The sequence below is a fragment of the Pagrus pagrus genome (assembly GCF_965226575.1).
Source record: "Pagrus pagrus genome assembly, chromosome: 8".
Taxonomy (NCBI): Eukaryota; Metazoa; Chordata; class Actinopteri; order Spariformes; family Sparidae; genus Pagrus; species Pagrus pagrus.
This window is the reverse complement of record NC_140192.1, coordinates 6,052,414-6,079,338: the sequence shown is the minus strand read 5'-3', so window position 1 is coordinate 6,079,338 and position 26,925 is coordinate 6,052,414. Positions and strand designations below refer to the sequence as shown.

At 43.5% G+C, this 26,925-nt stretch overlaps 1 protein-coding gene across 1 annotated transcript; it reads left to right on the top strand.

Annotated features, from left to right (window-relative positions):
- Positions 1-267: 267 nt before the first annotated feature.
- Positions 268-26,810, top strand: bmpr1ba (bone morphogenetic protein receptor, type IBa). Its single transcript, XM_084361091.1, has 11 exons — positions 268-493; positions 19,038-19,200; positions 19,418-19,517; positions 20,196-20,298; positions 21,159-21,255; positions 21,337-21,475; positions 21,789-21,981; positions 23,123-23,420; positions 23,598-23,773; positions 24,181-24,311; positions 24,399-26,810. The coding sequence occupies exons 1-11, from the start codon at positions 382-384 to the stop codon at positions 24,522-24,524; spliced, it is 1,638 nt and encodes a 545-aa protein (XP_084217217.1). The 5' UTR covers positions 268-381; the 3' UTR covers positions 24,525-26,810.
- Positions 26,811-26,925: the final 115 nt, after the last annotated feature.

Below are 26,925 nucleotides of genomic sequence, written 5' to 3'. Positions count from 1 at the left end.
TCTCTCTCTCTCTGTCTCTCTCTCTCTCTCTCTCTCTCAGCTGGGCTGCTACTGTCAGACCTGGTTGGAGGACAATCAACTGCAACTGCTGCTGCCGCTGCTGGTGTGTTTTGTGTGGTGTGGACTTTCTCACGTTGCGGTGGACACACACACACACACACACACACACACACAGAGGAGCTTGCATGCCCGGTACTACCCCTCCCCTCGTCTCTCTCTCTCTCTCTCTCTCTCTCTCTTTCTCTCTCACTCTGCTGCACACACACACACACACACACACACACACACTCAGAGGGAGAAGGCGGTGTGTGAGTGGCGGACCCTGTCGTGTGGAGTGTACTGAAGAGGGGAGCAGAGAGGAGCGGAGCGGCAGACTCTACCATGCCAGTGCAGGGAGGAAGGCTGAAGCGCTGTGTGTCTCTCTGTCTCTGTCTCTGGAGCCGGAGTCCTCTGCTGCTGCTTGGACTGTTCTCTCTTCACGCACAAGCACACGGTGAGTTACTTGCAAACTTTACTCTGTGCTGTTTTTCTTTTACTAAACCTTTGCTGTGAAGCTGCTCTGATGCAACTGTTTTAAACTTTTTCTCGGGTGAAGTGTTTTTCTTCCTTTCTGCAAACAGTTATGGTGTTTTTGTCCTCTCTCTACTCTACCACAGTGTTTCAGAAGTTCAGGTTAAATCTGTGCTGTGCAGCGTCTGTAGTCTGTGAGCGACTCGTGATGACAGTCAGTTTTTAGAAAGTCTGTGTTGCAACTGATGCAGACATGATCCCTAAACAGGAGATATGCATGTGGTTTGTTTTTACATCAGGGGGAATCGTTCACGTTTAATGTTAATCACAGCAGTGTGTGGAGGATTGAATCAAGGCCAGCAGCTCAGAAATGTCCCAGCAGAGACGGTGTTATCATTTTATTTTCTATAATTTTCAGATTATAGGACTTCGCTGGGTGCAGCTCTCTGTTTTTTTGTCATTTCAAAAACAACCTTACAGGCCAAACAGATAATTATCCTCAGATTTTCATATCATACCCGTTTGATAACTCAACAACAACCTCTTGAAGATCTTCTGACCGTACCAAAGTTATTGATTATGTGATCACTTGGCGAGTTCAGCTCCCTGTAGTTCTCTGACGTCCAGTTCCACATCTTCAGTCACTGTGTGTTCGCTGTTTCCTTCAGACAGACGGAGAGATATATTGTCATAGACCGACATTGTTACCGTTAGCCGCATCGGCCGCTTTGTCTGTGACCATGTTTGGTATGTGGAGTGTGATTGGTGAGGTGTTGGACAGAGAACATGTCAGATTTAATAGTCTGTTATGTTTAGGGCTGTGATGTGTGTCATTAACGTTTCAGTCTCTGTTCTGCTGGTTAACAGTGGCGCAGACAGAAGTTTTCTGGATCAGCGTCACGATCACAGATTCAAAAAATGTTGTTATTGAAGGAAATGCAGTTGAATTGAACACAGAATCCAGGCTGAGAGGGTGTTTGTGAGTTATAGTGTCCGTGCGTGTTTTTCTTCTCTGTTTTTATTGTTGATCTATTTAAAGTCATTGGAGATTCTTTCAGCTGGGAGTCCTGAAGTTAAGCCAGCAAAGGCTCATACCTCATACTCAGTGTGCTATGTGCTGAGGTCGTCCTGCGACCTCTGGCTGCATGTCATCCCCTCTTTCTCGTCCATCTTTCCTGTCATTGTCACCGGTTGAGTCGGCTTTCCTCTGGAGCGCATGCTGTGTTCGCCTCTTCTTTTGATTTACTGTCTGTTCTCGTGTTTTTAGAGCCCAGCCTTGGGAAGAGTAACAGTCTTTTTTTGAATGCTATGGACATTTAGGCATTTGAAGTACACTCACACCGTTTCTCATGAGTGTTTTGGACTAACACTGAGTGCTCTGTGTAAGAAGCTGCAGAACAGCTGCCAAAGAAGAAGACATATGTGAAATCTGACATGAAGTTGGACCGCTCCCAAGTTTGTGTTATACTCCAGAAAGTCGTTCACACTTTTTTTTTTCCCTCAACATCCAGTTCATATCATATATTTCCCCTCACTTATCTTCATGCTTTAAATTTCTCTTAAAATGTCTGTTGCTTCAGCTGCTGCAAGCGGGACGTAGTTGAATTCTCCATGAGTACAGTGTTTGGGATTTGGGTGTCAGGTGTTGCTTATGATATCTGTTAGATCTGAGCTGAATACTCACTGAAAATATTTATTTATTTCGAAGACTCGTCAGCTTCACTTCATCAGCTCTCGTTCAGTTTGTATAAGTTAATAAATAAAAACGGTTGATTACTTTTAAACCATAATAATGTTGCTATGCTTCCCCAAAACTCCCAGACTGTAAACTCAAAAGATGAGGATAAAGTACGTCATTTTCTTTTGGTGACCACAACGGCCTCCTCGAAAAAGCCTAGATCATTAATCTGAAAAACAGCCAGCTTGGGTGCGTCACTTGATTTCTCACCCTGAACGACATTATGCCGTCAAAGCTGAAATCAGCGTGTTCTCAAACAGTTTCCAAACAGTTCAAACTGTATTCAAATAATTATTTTTGCCCAAGGCCTGTTACCGATAGCCTCATTCATTGGCTGACACATAGATGATTGATTGGACCAGCAACAGGCTCATTCATTGGCTGACACGCAGATGATTGATCGTCCTGGCGATAGATTCAGCTGTGACTCGACGGGGCAAATATTTGTTTTCCAAAAAAAAAAACAGTATGAAGAAAAGATGGAGCAGGTAGAGCGAGAGGATTTTATCTGCGCCTCACTTTCTCTGTCGGCTGTGTTCTCCCTCTGAACCGGCGCATGGACGTTTGGCAGAGTCGATGGAAGTCTAGACGTGGTCATCTAGTGTTTCCTGGACCTATAGCCACAGGTGAACTGGAATCATTTCAGGTTTTAGACAGGCAGTAGACAGCTTCGGTTATGTGTCTACGTGAAGGTCACAGATTTCCCTCCAGCGTGTCTAGGGCATTGTCTCTGCAGCAAACAACATAAAAGGACGACGTGTTCGTTATTCTTCAAGGAGAAATGAGAGCATGGTGAATGTGCACACTTTATAAATCACACACACACACACACACACACACACACACAGACAGATCTTCTGTGACCTTCCACCTACGCCAGGCTGCAGCCTTCAATGTGAGTTCTGGGAAGTGAGGAGTGAGCGTGATAGCTTACATTTCATTGTCCTTGGTGGAAATAAGCACCACTGTATCAGTTTTCACAGTCAAAGCTCTGCCAGTTGCTTTGCTTTTGTCACTGCCCGCTAATGACTCTGTTGCTCTCTGCAGATTTTCAGGGTTTTTTTTTTGTTTTTAACAGAATGAAACACCTACCCTGCTTTGAGCCAAAATAAATCGCTTCACACATTTTCACGCCTCGTGTTGTGAAAGCACTGAGAAAGCGCCGCACCACTCTCGAACTCTCGTTTCACAGTCATCTGTTTTTAGTTTTCTCAAAGTTGTTGGTAAAAACCGGGGTGCTTTAACCTCTCCTGTGTGCGCGTGCGACTGAACACCTGCTTGTTGATTTCAGGTTCCTCTGAGTTGATGTTTACTTCACACGAGGACAGATTTACATAAAACTGGTGTAAAAGACACCAAATGCAGACTCTCAGTGTTTAGAGCTGTGCTGCCTGATCTTGGTTTTTTAAAAGCCGCACAGAGACCAGACAAATGCAGACAGCAGGCTCTTATTATCGGCACTTTTGACACCCAAAATCTCTTCACCTCATGAGCATTCAGTAAGCCCTTTCACGGTTACTCAGCTCTCAGGAAACCATTGACAAAACTGTCATTCATGTGAAAAGCTGGCTGTAATATTTCTTAATAAAAAGTCATCTTGAGAAAAAGTGAAGCAGAAGGCGTGAGAGCTGACTCACAGTACCAAGCTGCTGGTAGCGCTTTCTGCTCCTCAGCCTCAGAGCTTCCTGACAGGATGTGTTGAGTTCCCTCGCTGGAAACTGATACCTCATTAGAACTACTGATCCGCTGGCTGTAAAGCTAAAACACAGAGGTAAGGTGTTGCTGCAGGGTGTTAAATACAAATCGGTGGTGTCCTGAGGTAAACTCGCCTCTCAGATATAGCCTTTCTTTTATTTTCTCTGTGCGAGACCTTTTAATCAACACAGCCGGGGGCCACAAACCAACAATGTGCCCTGTGGGAGTGTCTGAACCGGTGAGGGTTAACAAGGTGGGCTAATGCGGCGGCAGGAGTCGAGGATATAGGGGTCCGGGGACAAAAGACGACATAAATACGAGTCCCCGATATGCCATGCTCGACACAGCTCTTATATTGTGTGTCTGAAAGGAAAAAAAAGTGATCTTGAAATGACCTCTGAAAGGTGGAAGGTGAGGGGAAGTGAGGAGAGTTTGGGACTGAGGGGTATTACTTCCTGTAATGGATACAGATCCAGTAACTTCTATCCCAGTCAGATTACCGGTCTGGCCCTGACTTCTTAAGACACAGCTGGAGCAGGGGAAGTTGTGTGTGTGTGTGTGTGTGTGTGTGTGTGTGTGTGTGTGTGTGTGCGTGTGTGTGTGTGTGTGCATGTGTGTGTGTTTGTGTGTGTGTGTGTGTGAGAGAGAGAGGGAGAGTTTTTTAATACAAAGATAAGCTGCGATTTTGTAGCTAAGGTCATTTCGGGGGGATTGATTTAGTACGAAGAGTTGACATGTAAATGAAACATTTTAGCAACACGGATTCCAAAAAAGATGAATTCTTCAGTTTTTATTATGTGTCTTGAGTACGGTGGACCGAGATTGAACCCGCAAGTTTTTTTTTTCAGTCGGTAGAAAAGTAGAACGAGTACGGAGAAAATATCGCTGACCTTTACTTGATAAACTGCAGCAGAATGAAAGCTACATACTTTCCCTCTTACCTGTGGTGCTATTCATCCATCTGGATTGTTTTGGTGTGAGTTGCCGAGTTTCTGGAGATATCGTCCGTAAAGATGTCTGCCTTTTTCACAAGTGTAATGGAGTTCTGGCAACAACAACCGCATCGCGCATCTCTGCATTCGTGGCATACTCCTTGGCGAACCACTATTGTTGGCTTGCTAAGTTAGCTTAGTTAGCTAGCCTCCACAATTGAATGATAATTCAGAAGAAAGAAAATAGTCCCTATATCGAACTGCTCACAATAAGATCTGTGGATTATCTTAAGTCACTGGGTTATGATTTTCTGGAAAGAGACATTGCTGTTGAACGATAGCCATTTGGTTAGATTATATTCGAGAGAGGTCAGATATCTCTACTCCAAAACTCTGCAACTCACTGCAAAACAATCTAGACAGATAAATAGCACTGCAGGTAAGAGGAAAATTGTGTTTTTATTTTTATTTTTGGTGTAACTGTTCCTTTAATTGCCCTGAAGATATACTGCTAGCTACACCGTAGTTTTATTGCGCTAGTTGTACGGTGGCTGTTTAAAAACAGTAGCCATACTTACATTTTGCTCTTTACAAGTGAAGTTGTTGTGGTGGTTGTAAGTACACTCCTGCTCCTGATTGTGTGAGCTGAGAGCTCTGGACACAGTACAGTGCAACACAATACAGTGATGGACAGATAACAGGTGAAGCGGACCAGAGCAGAGTAAAGCTGGCTGTCACAGCCACAGTGCACTGCGTCTACAAGGGCTTAGGGTTTTCCATGCACTCCCACCCCCCCACCTCCACATTATATCCACGCCTCCACCCGCCCTCAGTCCCTGGAACATTTATTTTTTTTTTTGGATGGGGAAGGGTGATTGGAGCGAGCAGAGAGGAGAGAGTAACTTCGCTTTGTTTTTGGCGTTTGGCTCAGCGTTGAGAGTTGAGACAGGTGGAGATATTCAATATAGACGGAAGAGATGGGATTGTTGAAGAAGAGGAGAGGTGTTCTTCGATCAGTCTTTAAATGCTGAATCTCGCCGTGACCTTATGTGAAATCTGAGCCACTTTAAATCATCCTAAGGCCGAGATCTCCACTATTTTCAGGCCAAGATTGCTCTTAAAGGCTTATGAAAACATGCTGTAAGGTTTTCTGTGACCCTTAAATGAATAAACGTATGACCTTTCCTATCGTTTTGGGCGTTTGTTAATCACAGGAAAGTAAAGCGAAGAAAGAGAGGTGAATGAATCAGCGACTCTAAACGTGGCAGTGAAAAATGAATACATTCTAGGGTCATTTGTGGATGTCAGTGTGGCCACTTTGACACCAAATGGCTCTGCAATACAGACAATCATCATACGCTGTGATAGGTACCTAATGGCTGTCCTGATGGGAGTAGGATGGTGTGTGTGTGTGTGTGTGTGTGTGTGTGTTTGTGTGTGTGTGTGAACGGGCCTAGCTGACAGCATGTTTGTCCAGTGAGATAGTACAGAGGAGGCCTGGAGCCACTGATGGGTGATATGTGACTGAGTTAATGGGAAGCTAATCACACGGAGGAGACAGTGGGACGCATACAACTGTAAACACATGTACACTTACACAAACACACGCACACACACACACTCACACTCACACACAAAGCATGGGCTCATACACTGGTACATGCAGTGTGTTCTTGTCATGGATGTTATGTAAATACACACTTATGTCCACATTCCACACATTATCCACACATTAATGGGAAATACATTAATATCCTCCCGTAGAGCACACACAACACACACACATACACACATAGAGTACATGCATACACACATACTACACACACATGCACACACGCAGGCTGTAAATGGATGCAAAGTGACTGTTTAAGCCTGTGGAGATGACTGAGACGCCACAGACCACAATTCTGGGAAATAAACACATGGCAGCTGTAATGTTAACACCATCAGCTCTCCCTCCACTCACAAACACACGCACACATGCAGCTCCACGCACACACTAACGCTCTCTCCGGTCTCACAGGCGCACGGCGAGGCGCTCACCTACACACAGATTTGTTCTCATTCTCGGCACCGGACGTCTCAAATTCAGATTTTGGTCCATTTATCTTTCAGCCCGAGCAATCATTGTCAGTGGCTGTTAGTTCTGCATGGCAATGATTGTGTGTGTGTGTGTGTATGTGAGAGTGTGTGTGTGTGATGTTTTACTAAGTGACAAAGAGTGTTTTGATTGCCCCTACCAAAGCCGAGATGTGTGCTGAAAGAGAAATGATAGTTTCTGGTACCTTGTTGCACAATTCTTGTGTTAAAGTGTTTGTAGGTGTGTGTGTGTGTGTGTGTGTGTGTGTGTGTGTGTGTGTTTCCAGTTGGGCCGATTTGCATGTTGTGTGTCAGAAATGCGGAGTGACCCTGCACCTCCGTGATATGAATCCAGTCTCGATGGTCTCGCAGAGGCTTAAAGCAACAATGACGCACGCTTGTGTTTGGCAGTGTGGCTCCGCTCCTGTGATCCTCCAGAATAAATCTTGACACAGACTCGACTCGATACTCGTATGAAACACTTGGCAGAGCCGGGGATCGACGTCATTTACCACACGTTCTCGATTTAAATAACTCTAAACGGAAGCACTGGACGAGGCTGTGGATGGAGGGAATCGTTGGGAATTAGGCAGCGGTGTTTAAGAAAAGATGCAGCGGGGAACAAAAAGAGTGACTACCACATCTCATAGTTAGCTACTGTCACAGTGAGATTGTAGTTGGATATAACCTCAGGCTGTAGGGAGCATGTGATGTTAAAGTGACCATAGTGATGAAACTCTGAATTTATAGTTTTTTGGCGAGCCAAAAGTCAGCAAATGACACAGTAGTTACACAGTTCAGGAGTGAACAGGATGCAAAAAAGTGTTGGTAATGGTAACTAGCGATGGTAATATGCCGATGAAAATTTTCTCTAAAAGTTCAAAAGCAACTTTGGTCTGGTCCAGGTGCTCTAGCTGTCTGTGTTTACCAAGGTCAAAAACAGTTACCATCAAGTTTTTACATTTCTAATAGGCCTGTGTCTTCATCCTGTCCTTCATCATCCTGGATTAGCTCGACCTGGGTCACTGCGTATGATGTGTAATGTAAACAACTTAATCAAACTCATGTCTTAAACTGAGCATTTGCTGTAATCAAGCCATTTGATTTCTAAATCCAAATTGAGTCCTGTAACTTTTTAGAGAATAAGAATTATTCCTCTTTTCCTCTTTACATTGCGCCTTCTGCTCATCTCCCACTATTCGTGGAGCGCCGCCTCGTCCGTAACGGCTTTCCGCGTTGGCGTGCTGTGTATTTAAAGTTTGGAGTATTTATTTTAGGAAACCATGCACTTGATGTGAGTCTGGAGTGGGACAATTTTTTTTCAGCCTGCCAGGAAGGACCACGAGATGACTATCAGTTTATTTGAGAAAGGAGAAAAGGTTTGTTTAAGTCAGAGCCCTCAATTTGAAACAAAAGTCCAGTTTAAGGATGGTTATCTTGTGCAATATTGTACGTATGTTTTATGTTCACCTTACGAAACTCACGAGAAACACTCTGCACTCTCAGTAGGTTTCACTAGTTTCTTTGTCTTGTATCTTTCTCGACCACACAAAAAAGGTGACATCACATGACTATGAGTCAACCCTTCTGTGTCTCACAGCGAAGTACTGCATCTCCCAAAAATGCAAAGTATCTCCACCATGCCGTCACTGCCCGTTTCTCAAAAGCACCTTTAGCTTGTGAGAGTGTGTTTTTAATTGCTCTGGTGTACACACACACTCACTGTGGGTGTCTGCGTGGAATTCTAAACTCGGCCTGCTGCATTCGCCACGGCCAACTATCGACTTGGCGCGTGCGCGGCTATTGTTTATCAGTTTATAGGCATGATTTTTACATACCTCCATGATGGAACAATGAGTCACATGATGATATCACGGGAATAGCATATCCAATACGGTAAAAATAGCTGCCAAGTTTGAATGGACTGTGAGGGTGTGTGTATTGTAACCTAATGCTACTTATTACTCTGTGTGATGGGTGTGCATCATCGTCCGAGTATGCTGTGTGTTCAGTCGCTCAATTAGTTTCAAGTGTTTTCGGGGAATATGCATTAGGAACCACACGATGAAGGCCGCGGAGGCTCGGGTCCTATTTGTGGTTAGGGTCAAATTGTTTGGAGGTCCCGGCAGGACGTGAAAAATAACAGGCTTTCAGACGGTGGGAGCACAACTCTCCAAGAAACCCACCAATGGCAGTACTTGGTTAAAGTTCATTTGATATCAGTAATTGCCACAGTCACTGTTGTATATGCAGAGGTTCAGTGTGTTTGTGTGTGGAAACTGTCAAAGCTTTATCCAGCACAGACGCCAGGATAAGATGTCAGCAGTTAACATTTCCACAAAACCATAGATACGTCCATACTGTATGTTCATGTCAAAGGCTGAGGAGCATACTGACACGTGTACACCATGTATCATATCGCGTTCACATTACACGTCAGGCTGCCAAACCGATGACCGCGGTTGGAGTCTGCATCTTGGCATTTGTTTGTAGCTGCTTGATATTTTTGACGAGGACCACAACATTTCAACACGTGCAAGCATGACACCAGTGGATGTATTTCAAAGAGGCCTGTGGGAAAATTTCCAGCCGTTGTTTAAAGAAACCTCTGAACATCTCCAGCTGTGTTTGTGGTGACCAAAACAGGCACTTTAAGCCAAACCGTGATGTTTTCCTAAACCCAACCAAGTGGTTTATGTGGCTAAACATCACCAAAGCATTAGCACATCAATGCTACAAGAGAGAAACAGGAAATTTAACCTTAAGAAACGTATCTGTGGATCAGTAGAAAAAAACTTTGCTAACATTATTCGGACGATTGGCTTGCTTTATTATACCAGTTTTGGTTATGTTTTTCTGCCGTACTACTAAATGCAATGAACCCAGACGGGAAATACATGTTACTAAAACTTGTTTGATATCTGCTTTGTTGCTTCCTCTTGTGTGTACCTGTTTCTAGGGGAGTTATCTTCCTCTTTTTCTAAATGTCTCTCTGCTTCCAAATATTTTTTACAGACTATATTTCACATTTTTTTAAAAAGTGAATTTATGTGTTAACCACAAGTGTAGCATTTTGTGTAGCGATAGTGTGTTTGCAAAGACTCCATTAACATACTGACATCGTGACAGCCGGGCGCTGTACTGTACGTGCTGCTGTTAAGGCTGTTGCACGCGGTAAAGCATTCCTTTGTGACATACACATCTGTCTGATGGTGCAGAAGAGCAGCTGCTTCAAGGGATCTGCAGGAGATCACAATGCTTCTCGCAGCTCCATTTGTCTTCCACGGGAATTGTTTGAAAAGAGACGTGGGAGGAGATTTTCCATCTTCTTTGAATGTATTCTGAAATCCATCAACTCTGTTTAACTTTAACATTTGATCCCTGAAGTAAATATTTGCATCAACCAGCTATATCTTGTGGTTACATTTGAACAAAAGGCCTCAATGTAGTGATCTTTGAATTCAGTTTAAATGATTAATAGGAGGAGGTGACGTGGTTAAAATCATCCACCACAGTATGTCGCCGTATTTGAACAAACCAGTAAACTGTGGAGAATCATCTGTTGTTGCCATTGTGAGGCTCTGCTGTCCAGCTCTGGTGTGTGAGGCTTTTGTATTTTTCTTAATGAGACAGGATGTGTACAAAGTCTTGAAAGTTTGGATAAAGTTATGTCTTCAAGGTTCCGAATATGCTCGGATACAAATATACTCAAGATGATCTCATGATGTGTCATTTATCACTGGCAAATCAATTTTTAGGTGGTCAAATCAGGACAATGTTTACGAGCCAGATTTGAACCGAGCGGCATCAGGATTGCTTACAGTACACGGCCGCGGCCCACTCATCCAGCCGGATGCCCAGCGTCTGAATTGATGCGAGCGGTTTTGTTGTGAGTAGGAGCCCACAGATGGCCATGAGAAGGAGCAAAGGAGCTTTTTGATGAAGAGACCAGCTGGTATCCTTTCTCTCTCCTTTTCTTTGCCTTGCTCTCTCGCACCTCCTTAAAGGACCGTTTCATCATTTCCTTGTATTCCAAAGGGAACGCTGAGGGCCTTCTGGAATGAACTCGGAGATCCGGGATCCTTGTGTACCTGTCACTCATCCCCATGAAAAGGGGACACACACACACACACACACTTGCACACACACATACACATCCCGCTGGTCGCAGCATAAAGCTGGCAGATGACAGCTGTATAACCAGAGACTGGCACTGGCTCATTACTGCATCATTCATCAGGGTGACATAATGAAGGAATGTTTGAAGAGCTGTTGATGATGTTGTTGTGTTAGAGGACAGAACGGCTCAATGCAGCTTCGGCAGCTTCCCCCCACACCCATCCTCCATACCCTCACTAGTTTTATTGTGCTGCTGTTGTTTAAGAGAGCATCTTAAAACCTGTCTTCTGTCTAAGACACAACATTACTACTTGGTGGTCGGTCTCGATCCCGGTTGTTGGATTGGTACGAAGCGTTTTTCCTGTTTTTCTCACAGGACTCATTGATTCATCGAAATGACCGAATTATTTAATTAAACCGGCAATAGACAAGTTTTCTGCTTCAACGTATCATTATGAAGGATTGTCGATTGCACAATGTAGTGGATATAGAATAATGAAAGTGTTTCCCACATTGTTTTTCCCACCGGGCACATGGTCATCCGGGAAAGGGAAGGTTAAGTGATGGCTAGATGATTGAATCAACTCAGGATTTATTCAATCAGGAGAAGAAAGTGGTGGTGCAAGAAGAGGAGGAGAGGGAAAACGGAAGAGTGGGCTTCTTTTTTATAAGTTGTCCAAAGAAAATAAGGTGAAGGAGCAATGATGCATAACTTCTTGTTGTCCTCAGGGTGCCTAGTATACAACAGGAACTTTAAGATTGTGTGTCTACGAGCTCGAGACCAAACCATTTCCTTGCTTTGATACCAGTGTCAACAAGCACAACCTCCTAATCCGACTTCAAGTGAGACTCGAGGCGAGAGTCCGTCTGATCTCTAACATTAGTGGAGTAATAAAGCAGACACAGAGGCAGAGAGTCAGACATTTGTCACAGGACTCGAAGGCAAAAACATTTGAATTTCAAAGTGGGTTTCGCCAAAAACGGGCGAGAGAGAGAGATGACCTCAGCTTCCCAGCACTGAGCCTCTGGATCACAAAGTGGGGTTCATTAAGACATTCCTGCACATGTGGGATGCCGAGGCTCATCATAACACTGACAGGAAGAAGAGCATGGAGATAAGAAGAAGAAGGAGAACATGGAGATAACACCATGCAATGAATGTACATGGACGCTGAGAGAGAAAGAGAGGGAGCAAACCTTTCACCTTCCATGTTTCTTTCGCTGTACCGACGGCACTGTCAAACACCAGCAAGATGAACTGCTACTTAGAGGGAAGAAGGGGGCAGGAAGGGAGCAGTGTTGTCAAATGAGTGTGTCTTAAGTGGACGGGGGGAGGCGGGGAGTGTTTACACGGGCTCGGTGAAAGGGCTTTTCTGGTAGGCCTTGTTTGACACGGCCAGGATAACTAATGAATATGTTCTCTCTCTTTCCATCTGTTTGTCTGTCTATCTTCCTCCACATCTCTTGTCTCCATCTCTCCATCTCATGCACCATATCCATCTCCCTCACCTCCGTCCCCTCAGTCCATCTAACTATCTGTCTTTCTTTGTGCCATACAGTTTGTACAAAGCAGCATCTGTTGAAAAGAGGCCCCCTTTTTTTTTTTTTTTTGCTTTTGGGGTTTTGTGGGGCCACGGTTGTTAATTGTGTGTTTACAGTGGCCCCTATATCCTGCCATCAGGCCTGAAAAACAGCCTATAGGGGAGACCTGACAGCCTATACTAGTGTCTGAAAGGCCATTTTGGTGAAAGAGCTTGAAACAATTATGGTGTCGGTGAAGTGCCTGGAAATCCAGCCCGTTTCAGAGCGCAGATAATTTGACTTGCAGCATGTTTTGACATTAGTGGTACTTAGTAAGGTTTGGACCGGAGCCCCCATTGGTCAGCGCAGGTTTTTACAGGGTTTGCACCTCACAGCCAGGAGCAATATTTTCCTTTACTTCATGTTTACTCTCATATTCCCTCACCTGTATTACCAGCGCTCACCCCCAAACCAAGAATATATTACATTATGAAAAGCTGCCTTATGAAGCAGTTTATCACACTTTTCTCCCCGGCCATGTGCCATTTTACACCTCAAGACTGAATACGTTTTTCGTCTCCAGGGAGCGAACCTTTTTTTTTTTCTTTCTCAAAGATAAGCCTGGAGGAACAGGCAGGGTCAGACCCTTCTTGCTTTCTAAAATAACCAAAGTGTTTGGGACAGTCTCATAGAAAAATCACCTCTGGGCCAATGAAAATTCAGCGGGCTCTGTATCCAAAGTATTTAACAGTCAGAGGACAAAGATAACAAAAAAAAGGGAGTGAATCGAGAGCAAAACCTGAAAAGATGAGGTAGCTCGATAGGTACAAAGAGAAGATAAATGACTCGCTCACATGCCAGACATTTCCAAAGAATCAGGAGACAGCAGATAGCTGTAAGGCAGGCAGTGTTACAGTTTGAGGATAATGCCGATCAACTGATGATATATTATGAAGTGTCAAAAGAATATTTGCTTAAGTCAACAGGTAAAACAAAGCAATTTTAACTGAAGAACCACAAGGGACTCAAACCTTCGTCAGGGAGTCAAATGTCCTGATGCAGAGAAGCGTTTGTTTTTATGACCGTGCTGTGACAATAAAGACATTTTAATAGCCTATAAGAGAGATTCTTGGAGTTTATCCCCATCCAGAAAGCACCAGGAAGTGTTCCTACCTTTACATTTCTTAAAGTTATTCAGCAGACTGGAAAGATAAGAAAATAAATAATGGTCATTATTTGTACTGTAAAGCCACTGCTACCACGGAGCACTTCAAACACAACTGCACAGAAAGCCTATAAAATGCAGCCCACTAAAGACGAGCCGACAGCAAAGGAAACTTTGATGACACACATAGTGCTCCATAGATTCCTGTAGCATTTGCTGCCTTTCCGAGCCGGACACCTCGGATTCCAATTAGGTTTTGTGCAGGAAGCATTAATGAATTATACAACATTCTGCTCGGTTGTGGCTTTTCTTTTTATCTCACTCCCACTGTTTTTCTCACATGCATGCACACACACACACACACACACACAGCATAGCCAGGGATCCCAGGTGCAGGATGGATGTGAAAGGCTTTGTGTTTTGTCAACAGCACAGCAGCACCTCACATGACTATTCAGTGGACTCACATAGGGAGGACAGGGCAAAGAAAGTGGAAGATGAGAGGAGAAAAAGAGGGGTGGGGTGTAAGAAGAGGAAAAGGCTGTGTGGGAGATTGGGAATAAAGTCGAGGGAGAAAAAGACCGAGAGGAGGTTTCAACCGGCGTAGGAAAAAAAAAGGGTAGATGCAAGAGAGAGGACAAAGAAATAGATATAGGACAAAGAAGAAAGGGGGAGAGAGAGGTTGGCATCGAGTGAGACACAAAGTGTGTGAGCATGATTGAGCAGGATGGAGTAAGTGATGGTAGGGAGGGGGACAGAGTGAGAGAAAGGGTGGAAAAGGCCAGTGGCCTCTGCTCTGTCCCCTCTGTGTGCTGCTAAACTGCCCACCAGTTCCCCGCAGCTCTGTCACTTCTCGTTTGTTAATCCCCCTTTCTTCTCCCCCTCCTACTCTTCCTCGCTCCCTTTCTCTCAAATCGGTCAATTGTTAATGTGACCCCTTTAAACCCCACCGTCCCTCTCTCGCAGCATTGTCAACACAGTGTACAAGAGAGACATTTAGAATGGGCACTGCTCGATGACAAGTGGCGACGCGTACTTTAACGAATTTCCCAAAGTTATCTTTCGTTCAGGAGAAAAGTAAACAGCACGTTATGAAGCTACGCCGGTGAATTCTTGTTTTTTTTTTTATGTTTCTGTTAAGATGAGGAGGGACTTCTTTACTTTAATCACTGGCACGCTGAAAGAAAGGCAACCAAAAAGGGACAGCTGCAGGTTAGAAAACCAGCGTCAGCTCACATCGGAGGGCTTTTTTAATTGCGGTGCGTGCTCGCATTCACCACAGTCGCCGTGAATGAGATGAACGAGCACAGCCACCTCATCTTGATTGTAACACAAAGGAGAAAAACCAAAGCACGAGATCAGAATAGAACTGACAAGCTTCAGTATTTTATCTTTCTAACAGCGTTATGTGGCCCTTAACCTTTGTCACTTTTGTTAATAGGGGTTCATCAGCGTCAAACAATACGAGTGAAATAAATCAGGAAAGAAATGTTGTATTTTTTTTTAAGCACATGTACATTTTGTGTGTGTGTGTGTGTGTGTGTGTGTGTGTGTGTGTGTGTGTGTGTGTGTGTGTGTGTGTGTGTGTGTGTATGTGTGTGTGTGTGTGCGTGTGTGTGCGTGTGTGTGTGTCTTTGAGTCCATTAGGGCGCTTTAAGCGTTGATCCCCAGAGGAAGTTTCTTTGATGTCTCGTGAACGACAGCCGAGCTCAGATGAAAGAAAAGACACCACCCATTATCTGACGTTTGACTGACAGCGTATAACCGCCCTGCAAATATACAACACATTTCCAAGTTCCCATCTAATCCAATTTGTTGTTCATCAGCGAGGCTGTTCATAGAATTAATGGTTGTATTTTTGTATGTACGCTGATGAATGTGCCGGTGCATGTGTGGATATAGATGTATGAAAGTTTTTATGATTTACAGCTGTGTTTTTTTTTGTTGCATTTAAATAAGGTCCCTTTAAACCTCACTTTCACAATGCAGTTTGTCCGCCACCGGGCACAAAATCTCCCCTGAAAATGAAGGACTGTCTGGCAGTACCGGCAGGCTGGCAGCCTATAGACTAAATGAAAGAATGAACCCACATTTTGTCCTGTGTTGCTGCTCGTTGTTCTCTGAGGGAGAAAGGAAAGTGACCCAGTTGTCTTTGTGACGGCGGCTGCGATGATAATACTGATTTGAAATGCTTTGTTACGTGTTATTTTCCACTTTAAAGGTGCATTATGTATCAATAGGCCACCTGTTGAATTCATAATCAAAAACAAAAAGGGGGTAACTGCTGCCGACTGCAGCTGCCGTTAGCTAGTTAGCTCAGTTAGCCATGCAGCTAGCAGCTCAGACGGTGATACGTAGACGTCATAATGTCATACATTTTGGTGCAGTTTTGAATGTTTTCAGCTGAAATTCATACATTTTGCACCTTTAAACATATTTTAAACTTGCTTTCATTTGTTACAGCGCAGCCCCTTCATCATAATACTCCAACAAATTAATAGATCTTGAAGCAATTTTACTTCAGTGCGTCTGGGAGGACCTGCTCAGGGTTTAACACTACTTCAGAAAGATAAAAGTTGACTTCAAAGCTGGAAGTCAAAGTATTTCAGCTGATAAAAAGTCCTCTATAAATTCTCTGCTTCTGAGCTTTGTTTCATAATGGAATTATTATAGAGCAGACGAATGCAGACATTAAGCTGTCGAACCAAAAACTATCGCTGTGATTTACTACATGAGCTAAGATTGTGAAAAGTAGGGACGTTCCTAATGACTGATTTCCCTCACGCTTAAGCAGAAGTTTAGTCAACCAAGTGAGCAGCATTTAATCTACAAGGTTAAATGAGCAATGTCAGAAAAATATTGTGTGTTTAAAGAGCAAAACTCGCCAGAAATCAGCAGAAAATATGAGCGCTGCCACACGAGCACAGGGTGGCATTAGCCATAAAATGCGTTCATCTGTGGACAGCCCTTTCGTTTGTGTGTTTGAATCAGCATTTTAATGTAGACTCGTGACTTCTGTCACATCTTTGCACTTATACTTCACACATAATTCATGAAGACTATGTGCTGAAAAATATAATTCTATTACTGCAAGTGAGAACAATTCAGCTTTTCATTCACCAACATGAAAAAGTAAAACCCATGATAAGTGCCCAGTCGTCGGAGTTTCCCAGCGCACAGCCAGTGTTGGCTTTATTGTAATTTTGACCACAAATCACACGTCCAATTCTGCAAGATTGAGAGACTAACATTTTTTTTTCTTCTCATCTTGGAAAAATATACAGTAGTTATTTAAATAGATGGAAACCAGATTGAGTTTGAGTGCTTTTAAATTTCCTAACGAGGGCATGTGTCACTTTCTTTATGAGGACAGTTAACATTTGCAGAAGTAAAAGTACAAATTGGTTCGTACATTCTGACTGCGTGTTGATTATATTCTCAATCTTTGTGAGAAGCATCTGCTTTACAGAACTCGAAAAATGAAAGGTTAGGGGAAAAAAAAGAGTAGGAGAGCAGAATCTGTATCTGCTTGTAGTTTGTTGCAGAGAGGAAGGACCTATCTCTGCTCGCAGCTGTTAAGCATCTGGTCTCAATGATCATGCTGGAATGAAGGAAAATCTTAAAAGCCGTGAAGGAAAGACACTTCCGTGATCCTTTTCTTTCTCCCTCAAGTGACAAACAGGTGCCCTTTTGAAATAGGATAACCAGAGAATACAACAGCTTTGTTCTAGTTCTTAGGAGCTGTACCAGTTCTGATAGGAAAAACACATTTTCTGTTAGTGAGCACACTTCAGAGTCAGGTTTTCTATGTGTTTAGGTCCATTTATTTATCTTTTTTAGTGGATTCATTGCTTAGCTTCAGTATAGTAGGAGGGATTATGTTTCAGCTCAGCCGTCCAGTTCATGTGAAATAGATTTATGATGGGGAAGCACATTATGTGCAGAGTTTATATTTGCTGATTTGGCTCCGACCTCGTCACTCTGTGAGCAGACACCTGCACAGCAGAGATTTGGGAGTGAAGATATTAAAGTTATCCTGCAGGGGACTGTACGAACCTTCAGGTGGATGCAGGGTTCAGAATCACAGTAGTGAAATCACACAAGTTACAGCTTCAGTTATTCAATTATTTGAAATTAAAAAAAGGGAGGTAGATCCGGGAGAGAGCAGATCAGTGGCCTTGCATACCTCAGTCAGGGCAGAGCGAAGCCAAAGCACTACCTCCCAAAAACACGTTAAAGGATAAGTTCACCCAAAACTACATAAAATAATTTCATTCCCTGCTCACCATAATGCTATCGTGAAGTTTTGTAGTCCACAAAACATTTCTGGAGCTGCTAAACAACTCAAGTAGATGGGGACTTGTTTTTAGCTCATCCGACTTAATCCAAGTCTCAAGAAGCCCAAAGATCCCAAATAGATTTAAAAAGATGTTATTTACACCCTTTTTAATGCAGAAATCTTCACTGTAGCTGCTAAGCTAAACGCTTTATTTATAATATTTAATATTTTCTTTTCAAATGAATTTAAAGGCTTTCAGTGAAGTCAAGTCCCCATCTACCTCAGCTGTTTAGGAGAATGCTGCGACACTCCAGAAATGTTTTGCCGAGTATGAAACATCGCCTGACTTTCCATCAGCATGGGGGCTGAGGAGATAATGACTGAAATTTCATCTTTGGGTGAACTTTAAAGCAGTACAAGCTTGATCATGAAATGCTTCATAAACAGCAGAGGCAGCGAGCGTTTGCAGAGTTACAGCAGCGGTTGCAAATAAGCAGTGCGTCAGAGCAGAGTGAGACAGTGTAATAGCACCTTTTTTGCAAAGTGTGTGTCAGTTATAAAGGCATCAAGGCACCCTGCGATGTCTGCCACGCCGACAGGCTTTTCATTATATGCTGATGCATGTTTCACTGAATATTAAATGCATGTATACTGAATCCTGCTCTTTCCCACATATAACAGAACATTTCTCAATCCTATTATAACTTCTTTCCAGTCGGTAAGCTTCACAGATAATGAACACCCTTAATCTGGCTATGTTGCTGCAGAACATTTGCAGATATATATATATTTTTTTAAATATTTTGCAGATATTCTCAAAAAAGCCTCTAGCAGCACAAGTCCATACATTTGATCGCATTAATAATGCAATCCCTGACCTTAACAGTGTTGCTGCTCTTTCCTCTGTAAAACTGTGTCATCAATGATTCATGAATGTGATGTTTTTCCCCCGCCTCTGTTCCCAGCTAAATTTCTCCTACATTTTTGCCTGTTTTATAGGCAATATATTGGACAGTATGCTGCTGAGAGCGTCCAACAAGGAGGCAGCGGACAGTGGGAAGGAGACGAGTGGCAGCACAGCTCCTGCGTCATCCTCCCAACGGCTACTGTGGTGTCACTGTTACCACCACTGCCCCGAAGATTCGACCAACAATACATGCAGGTATTGTGCGGAGTGGAGACATAAAATACAAAACAACAGATGTAACACGTGTGCATGTGCTTCATTTAACACACATTCACACATATACTGTCTAATACACAGTATTACACTGCTGCCCACCATCTCAACTGTCCCAACGTGTGCATCTGTGATTATGCATCCACACAGTGTTTTGTTTCTGTGGTTATTTGACTTGCTGCTGAAACCTGCTTTCCAGAACGGATGGCTACTGTTTTACCATGGTGGAGGAGGAGGGAGGGGTACCGGTCCAGACTGCAGGATGCCTGGGGCTGGTCGGATCAGAGTTTCAGTGTAGGGTGAGTAGATGACTGCAACATTATAGTCCTGCTGATGTAACCCTCTCGCCCGTTCTATCTCACATCATTACAAAATTGAGCGATTCAACTAATGATTGTTTTCATTGCCGCAACATTAAAACCACTGACAGGTGAAGTGAATAACATTGATCATCCTGTTACAATGCAATGTTCTGTTGGGTCCATTTGTTTGGCATTAATGTGGATGCCGCTTGACAAGCACCACCCACCCAAACACCATTGCAGATCGGGTTGGGCGGCCGTGGATCAGACTTGTTCGATTAAAAATAGGGATCTGGGGAATTTGGCCAGGACGACGTCTTGAGCTCTTTTTCCCGTTCCTCGGATCAATGCCATCAGGGAGTGCCGTTGCCATGAGCGGGTACGATTGGGCCAGCAGCGGTATTTAGGTGGATGGTGCGTGTCAAGCGGCATGAGTGTGAGGACCCAAGGTTCCCGAGCAGAGCATTGCATTGTTTTCCCCGATTGACCTCACAATTGATAATCTGAAGGTAGTTGAATGACTTAACGTATAAACCAGTTGTTGAAAATGTTGAATATCTCTACAAATCCACCAATCAGTGAATTGTTTTATCACCAGCTTAATCTACAACTGAAAACAAAAAGTATAAAAAAGAAAAAACAGAGTAAAAAAACAATCATTTCTCTGTCTTGCAGGACACGGGGAGCTCGCGTCAGAGGAGATCGCTAGAGTGCTGTACGGACCAGGACTACTGTAACAAAAACCTGCATCCCACACTGCCACCGCTCAAACCTCCTCGTAAGTTTATCTATCCGCTCTCATCACTCCACGGCTTTTTTCCTGCCCACGAAACACAAGAAAGATTTTGAAGAGGCCACTTGTTCTCCAGCTGGCAGGTGACAGTGACAGTGACAGAGACAGGGCCAAGAAACTGTGACTGATGGTGTTACAGCACACAGGACGCGGCGATAGAGGCATCATGACATTGTCAGAGAGTTAAAGGCGGCTAAAGCGAGGGGGAGACGGTGGGAGCGTACTGTCAAACTGTCGCCAAAGCTGCCGGGTGTCAGGAGGATAGCAGCGTCTCCACTGTGTACAACACTATACTCCATGTGCGAGCGGGAGAGTCTCTTTGCGTGCGTGAGAGACAGTAAGTCTAGATTCCCAGGGAAATCACAAGCCACAGCACACACCGAGGGCAGAGTCATCAATCTGAAACCCTATCATGGGGGATCAGGAAGAGAATTCATCGACTAGGCTGAGGGCTTCCTCTCGCTGTTGACTGGGGCCTTGGGGGAAAAGAGTGTGTGCCAGAACAAAATGAAAAATTGATGAGTGAAATATGATTTGTAGTTGATTTACTGTACACCGGTTCTTTCAAGTGACTTGTGAGGATGACTGATTTCTTGGCAGGATTTCTCTTATTTCCTCCCAAGAAAAAAAAAAAAAAAAGAAATTCTCTATTAGGGGTTTTATTACTCTTTTTTTTTTATTTCTGGTTAAGTTTATATTATCATGGATCATTGACAAAAGGAGTGGAAGCAGGGAAAAAGACAAATGTGGTTGATTTTTTTTTCCTTCTTCGTCTGACATCTGTTTCATGTCTCTTCTGCTCCTTCTTACTTTTGTTCTCTCGCCCCTTCATCGACCCTCTCCAGTCTACGTAGATGGAAAGATCCACCACATGGCCTTGTTGATCTCAGTCACTGTGTGCAGCATCATACTGGTCGCCATCATTATCTTCTGCTACTTCAGGTAAAACACACACACATCTGGCAGCAGCATTCAGAGGTCTTTTCTTCTGTTGGATGGATCCTGACTAATTGTGTTTCGCAGGTATAAGCGTCAGGAGTCTCGTCCTCGGTACAGTATCGGTCTGGAGCAGGATGAGACCTACAGCCACCCTGGAGAATCTCTGAAGGACCTGATAGAGCAGTCACAGAGCTCTGGCTCAGGCTCAGGGCTCCCTCTATTGGTGAGTGAAGCACATTGCAGCCAAAGAGTTGTTGGATCAGACAGACGCACAATGGATCCCATATATAAAGACACATCGGGCCCATGGCATCCTACTGACTTAGAGTTTGTCTCATGATTTGACACCTACAATAAGATGAGTGTTTGTTTTTTTTTTTGCTTGTTCCAAAAACCCAAACTATGAAAAGACTATTCCTGATTCTGCTGGGAAGCTTTTATATCCATCAGAGGGTCACTAAACCTCAGAACACACTTTTTAAGGGCTAATCTAACATTAAACTTAACATAACCCTGTTCCGTCTTTTTGCCTTCAGGTGCAGAGAACGATAGCCAAGCAGATCCAGATGGTGAAGCAGATAGGGAAGGGGAGGTATGGAGAGGTGTGGATGGGCAGATGGAGGGGAGAGAAGGTGGCCGTTAAAGTTTTCTTCACCACTGATGAGGCCAGCTGGTCCAGAGAGACTGAGATTTACCAGACTGTCCTGATGAGACATGAGAACATACTTGGTAAGACTAGTTTCTGTCTCTGGTTAGTGTTTCTGCTCATCTCTCACGTGTTACTTCCTCCACTCTTGTTATTGATTTCTAGTCTCCGTTTCTAAGGTATTATTTGATCAACTGATTCATTGCCAACTACTCTGATTACTACTTAACTGTTTTGAATCCTTCTTTTGGAGAAAAAATGTCCAAATTCATTGATTTCTGCTTCTCGGATGTGAAAATGTTGTGGTTTCTTCCCTCCTCCATGACTGTAAACTGGTTCTCTCTGGGTAATGGAGAAACAAATAAGACATTTGAGGATATCACCTTTTGGCTTTTCTCAACAGTTTTAGATATTTTAGGAACCAAACAACATTATGTATTGAGAAAATGATCGACAGCTAAATTGATAATGAAAGTAATTGTTGGTTGCAGCTCCTCTGTCAGTTTAATTGTCTGTCTCCCTAATTGTCTTACACTTTGTGCTCCATCGCAATTAAGTTCTTCAAAAGATGATCCTAAATTATCGTCCAGCAGATACAGTAGACAAACTGAGCGTGGATAGATACTCATATGGGTGAATTGGTTTATTGATAGGTGATTGATTTTAATAATAAACTGATTTCATGTCTTTTGTAGCAAAAAAAAATAAAAAACACGCAATAATTGGAGTTGGACCGCGTCCATTCGTAACTATGCTGCGCCACACTGCAGTCAGTGCCAAAACAGATCAATTATAGCCAAGAGAGCGTACACCACAACAAATTATAAAGTAGACAACAACAGACTGAAAACCAAAGCTTGCATAATTAAACGCCACAAGATGCATAGTAATTAAGTAGTGGGGCAAAAGATCACTTGCCAGTAAACTAGAAGACAGGATAGATGCTGCCGTGCATAATGCTGCTGCTGCTGCTGCTTTCCACAGTCGATACTGCGTTTAGTTTTAAACTGAGCACCAGGATCTTTTATCTTGATGTCATCAGATCCACCCAATCAGGCAACTGCCAACAAGATAAACATGTTAAATGAGGCGAATCAGTGCTACAGCACGCAGGTGAAGGGCAGAATTAGGTGTATATAATGTCCGCCTTCAATATTAGAGCTGAAGCCTGAGCGTAATTCCTCGTCAGTCACACTCTTTATTCTCCTCCCACTCCTTCCTCAGGTTTTATTGCTGCTGATATTAAAGGAACCGGCTCCTGGACCCAGCTCTACCTGATCACCGACTACCATGAAAATGGCTCTCTGTACGACTACCTCAAATCAACCACTCTAGACAATAAAGCCATGCTGCGACTGGCTTACTCCTCTGTGTCGGGCCTTTGTCACCTCCACACTGAGATCTTTGGCACCCAGGGCAAACCTGCCATCGCTCACAGGGATCTGAAGAGTAAGAACATACTGGTGAAAAGAAACGGGACCTGCTGTATAGCTGACCTCGGACTGGCAGTCAAGTTTATCAGGTGAGTGTGACCGGGACAATGTGATTCTTGATTTCAGTCCATGTTTTGCTGAATCACAGCTCTGGTAGAGGCTCAGAAATGTTCATAAATTAAACTATTTTGTACAAGGATCCAGTAATGTGCATGGCTATTTCATCTTTAATATAACAGAGCCATTTTAATCTCTCGTCTCTGCAGTGACACCAATGAGGTAGACATCCCCCCCAACACTAAAGTGGGTACAAAGCGCTACATGCCTCCAGAGGTTCTGGACGAGACTCTGGACAAAAGTCATTTTCAGTCATACATCATGGCCGACATGTACAGCTTCGGGCTCATTCTCTGGGAGATCGCTCGGTGTTGTATCTCAGGAGGTAAATATAGTAAATGTATTTTTATTCTATTTTTTTTTATTTATTATTTTTTATACAAAACACCTTCTTAAAGCCACGTATGGAAGCCCAGAGAGGCAAGTGTGAAATAATCGGATGATTCTGATTAAGTCTTTTTTTTTTTTTCATTTGTGTATTTTATTTTTTACACATTGAAAAAATTATCTTTGAAAAACTTTTTTTTTTTTAACCTGCCAAAACTTTTTTTGTTCACCTGTTTTCACAGTTAAAAAAAAAATGCAATTTTTTTTCTCACTTACCTGTCAGGGCGTCCGTACTGTGCTTTGTGGATTTTGGAAAAAAATGGCATCTAGTTTGACAGAATTGATTAAACCCTTCTGTATCAAACAATCAAATGTTTTTTTTCTTCTGTACCTTATGTGTTGAAGGGATCCTTGAAGAGTACCAGTTGCCGTACCACGAGTTGGTCCCTACGGACCCATCATATGATGACATGAGAGAGGTGGTCTGTATCAAGAGACTACGACCATCATTTCCTAATCGATGGACCAGCGATGAGGTAAAATATATCTGAAGTGTGCTACACATTCATGCACAAGCACACACTAATGAACGACCTTCCTAACATAACTCTGTATCTCCTCAGTGTTTGAGACAGATGGGGAAGCTGATGACAGAGTGCTGGGCCCACAACCCAGCCTGCCGCCTCACAGCCCTACGGGTCAAAAAGACACTTGCCAAGATGTCAGAATCACAGGATATCAAGCTGTGAGCGGGCGCTGCCAGGTGTGTGTTTACACACATAGAAAGGGCATTAACAATCACACTGGCTCTGGTCCAGGCCGCACAATCCTTTTTTCCTGGGGAAAAGGAGACGGGACAGGAAGCACGATCATCACTTGGAGATCAGAGGATGACAAACTTTTGAGTCCAGATGCCCTGAACTCTGCAATCCAAGTCTCCCATGAAAAATGTATTACAGGACTACGGTGGTCAACTTAAACTTAAATGAGTCAAAAGCAATCAGGCCCGTGTGGCCACGTTCTGTCCATCAGAGAAGATGAGACGTTTTCATTTCAGACTAGTGTGAGGTTGTTCCTGTTCGCCTGCTCCAAAGGTCCTTGGGGAAAGAGATTGGGTTTGATGTGGCGCTGTAGCTGCAGAGATCATAAATGAGCTACTGACCAGTGAGTGGAGTACTATATCACTGCTTTCCGTGAAAGCTACCCTACCTGTAGATGAAGGTCCGACTGATAGAACGGAAAGGATGTGCTTTAAGGCAATCTGTTATTGCAGCACGACGCCCTCCTTTCAAAACACTGTCACCCCCCCACTACTGTCTTTATGTTGTAATTGGATTGAACACTTTTTTGTCACTCTTAAATTGACTGCTTATGGTTACAATGTCTGACACTATGTGACAGGGAAAAAGTGTAATTTGAGGCTTTAAAAGTTTTGTTTACGCTGGTTAATGTTTGTAGACACTGAAGAAAAGTATACCTGTATTTTTGAGCTGTGATGGGAGATTTTCCATCACGACTAAGTATTTTCCATGTAAAAAAAAACCTCAAACTCTCTTTAAGACTACATGTAAAAAAAATAAAGTTTATATGTCCAAATGAATTGTGGAGTGAGGCTTTGCATGCCTCTGTCTTTCCTTGCCCTTAAAAGGAGACATATTATGCTTTTTTTGCTGTTTTCCTTCAGTGTGTTATGTAGCTTCTTGTGCATGCAAAAGGTCTTGAAAGTTTAAAAGCCACACCAACGGGAGCTCTTCTCTCCCACAGGAAACACGTTCCTCAAACGTCTCGTCAGCCTTTAATCCTGTGACTTCTTGACTATGTCACACATTTGCATAATTTATGCCTTTATTCACGGTGAAGTGAAGCTAACTGGAAGGCTGAAAACATGACAGAGCCGACTGGAGACATGATGAGCAGCGCTGGCTCAGACGTGTGTGAGCTGACCAATCAGAGCAGACCGGGGGGGACCTTAAAGAGACAGGGCCTGAAACGGAGCGTCTTGGACAGGATGAGAAAACTGATGCGTTATCAGAGCATGAAAGCATGTAAACCTATTCTAGTAGTAACCCAAAATAAACGTATGACCTTGAAAATGAGCATAATATGTTTCCTTTATCAATCAAAACCTGCGTGAGGAGAGCAGGCACTACAGTAACGCAGCGATTGAAGAACGATGCCATCTGTAGGTGGCCCACAGCAATTACAGGAAGTCTGCCCATCAGAATCTGTTGCACACCAACTGTGGTGTTAAATTCTTGCTTGATGATGTTGTGATCTATTATACAGCTTTGTGGACGTGTGCCCGTTTGTATTACCGGGAGTGATCGAATGACAAACGACTTGTTGTGCCCCTAAACTAAGTGGCTCCCACAACCAGGCTGATGATGTATGTTTTCCTACAGCCGGACCAGACGCCTTCACTTACAACAGAACAGTATTAGTAACCAAACTATCACACCACCACCAGCTTAACCCTGCAGACATCACAAGGTCACTTGTCCTCCGACCACCACGCTGCCTCATACATGTAAATTGAAGTACATGTGGAACTGTCTCACCATAATAAACCATTCGCAGCTGTCACACCGAAATCAAATGACAGCCAAGTCATTAAAAAACCCATCACCCGGCTTCTATCGGGCGAGTTTCTCCACTAATTCAAATTCTCCCGTGGCAGCAGTCGAGCATTAGGAAGCTTAAACAGCCTTACTGCCTCGGTATGAAATGGTTCTCAAGGTAGATCTGGAGGCCTTTCATCATCACCGTCAGCAGACTGTTAGGTCCTCTTCAGTGGTCGGCCGTCGTAGCAGGACCGGTCGAGATTTCCCCTCAAAACGGCACTGATCCATTCATTTTTTAGTCAATTTGTCAAGTTGTTCAAGGTGTGGCAGATTTGTTGTGTTTTAAATGGCCTTTCTTTCCTCCTGGGTGTTGTGCCTTATTTAATCTGTACCTGCTGTAGTTGTCTGTGAGAGAAAGTGGTGTTTTGATTCAGTAAAACGGTTGAACATTCCCCCAATAAAGTGTTTCACTCATCCACATGGCTGGTGCACAGTTTGTGGTGGCTGAATGAGGTGCATACTAACAAGTGACTTGGCAGTGCCTCTTACTGTTAAGGCACGCTCTCCATATTTTCTTTGTTAAAAAATA

Excerpts from the sequence above, each read along its gene's own strand:
- bmpr1ba (XM_084361091.1), top strand. The coding sequence starts at position 382 with ATGCCAGTGCAGGGAGGAAGGCTGAAGCGCTGTGTGTCTCTCTGTCTC. Across the intron at positions 23,421-23,597 it reads CTGGCAGTCAAGTTTATCAG|TGACACCAATGAGGTAGACA; the intron begins GTGAGTGTGACC and ends TCGTCTCTGCAG. Across the intron at positions 23,774-24,180 it reads TCGGTGTTGTATCTCAGGAG|GGATCCTTGAAGAGTACCAG; the intron begins GTAAATATAGTA and ends TATGTGTTGAAG.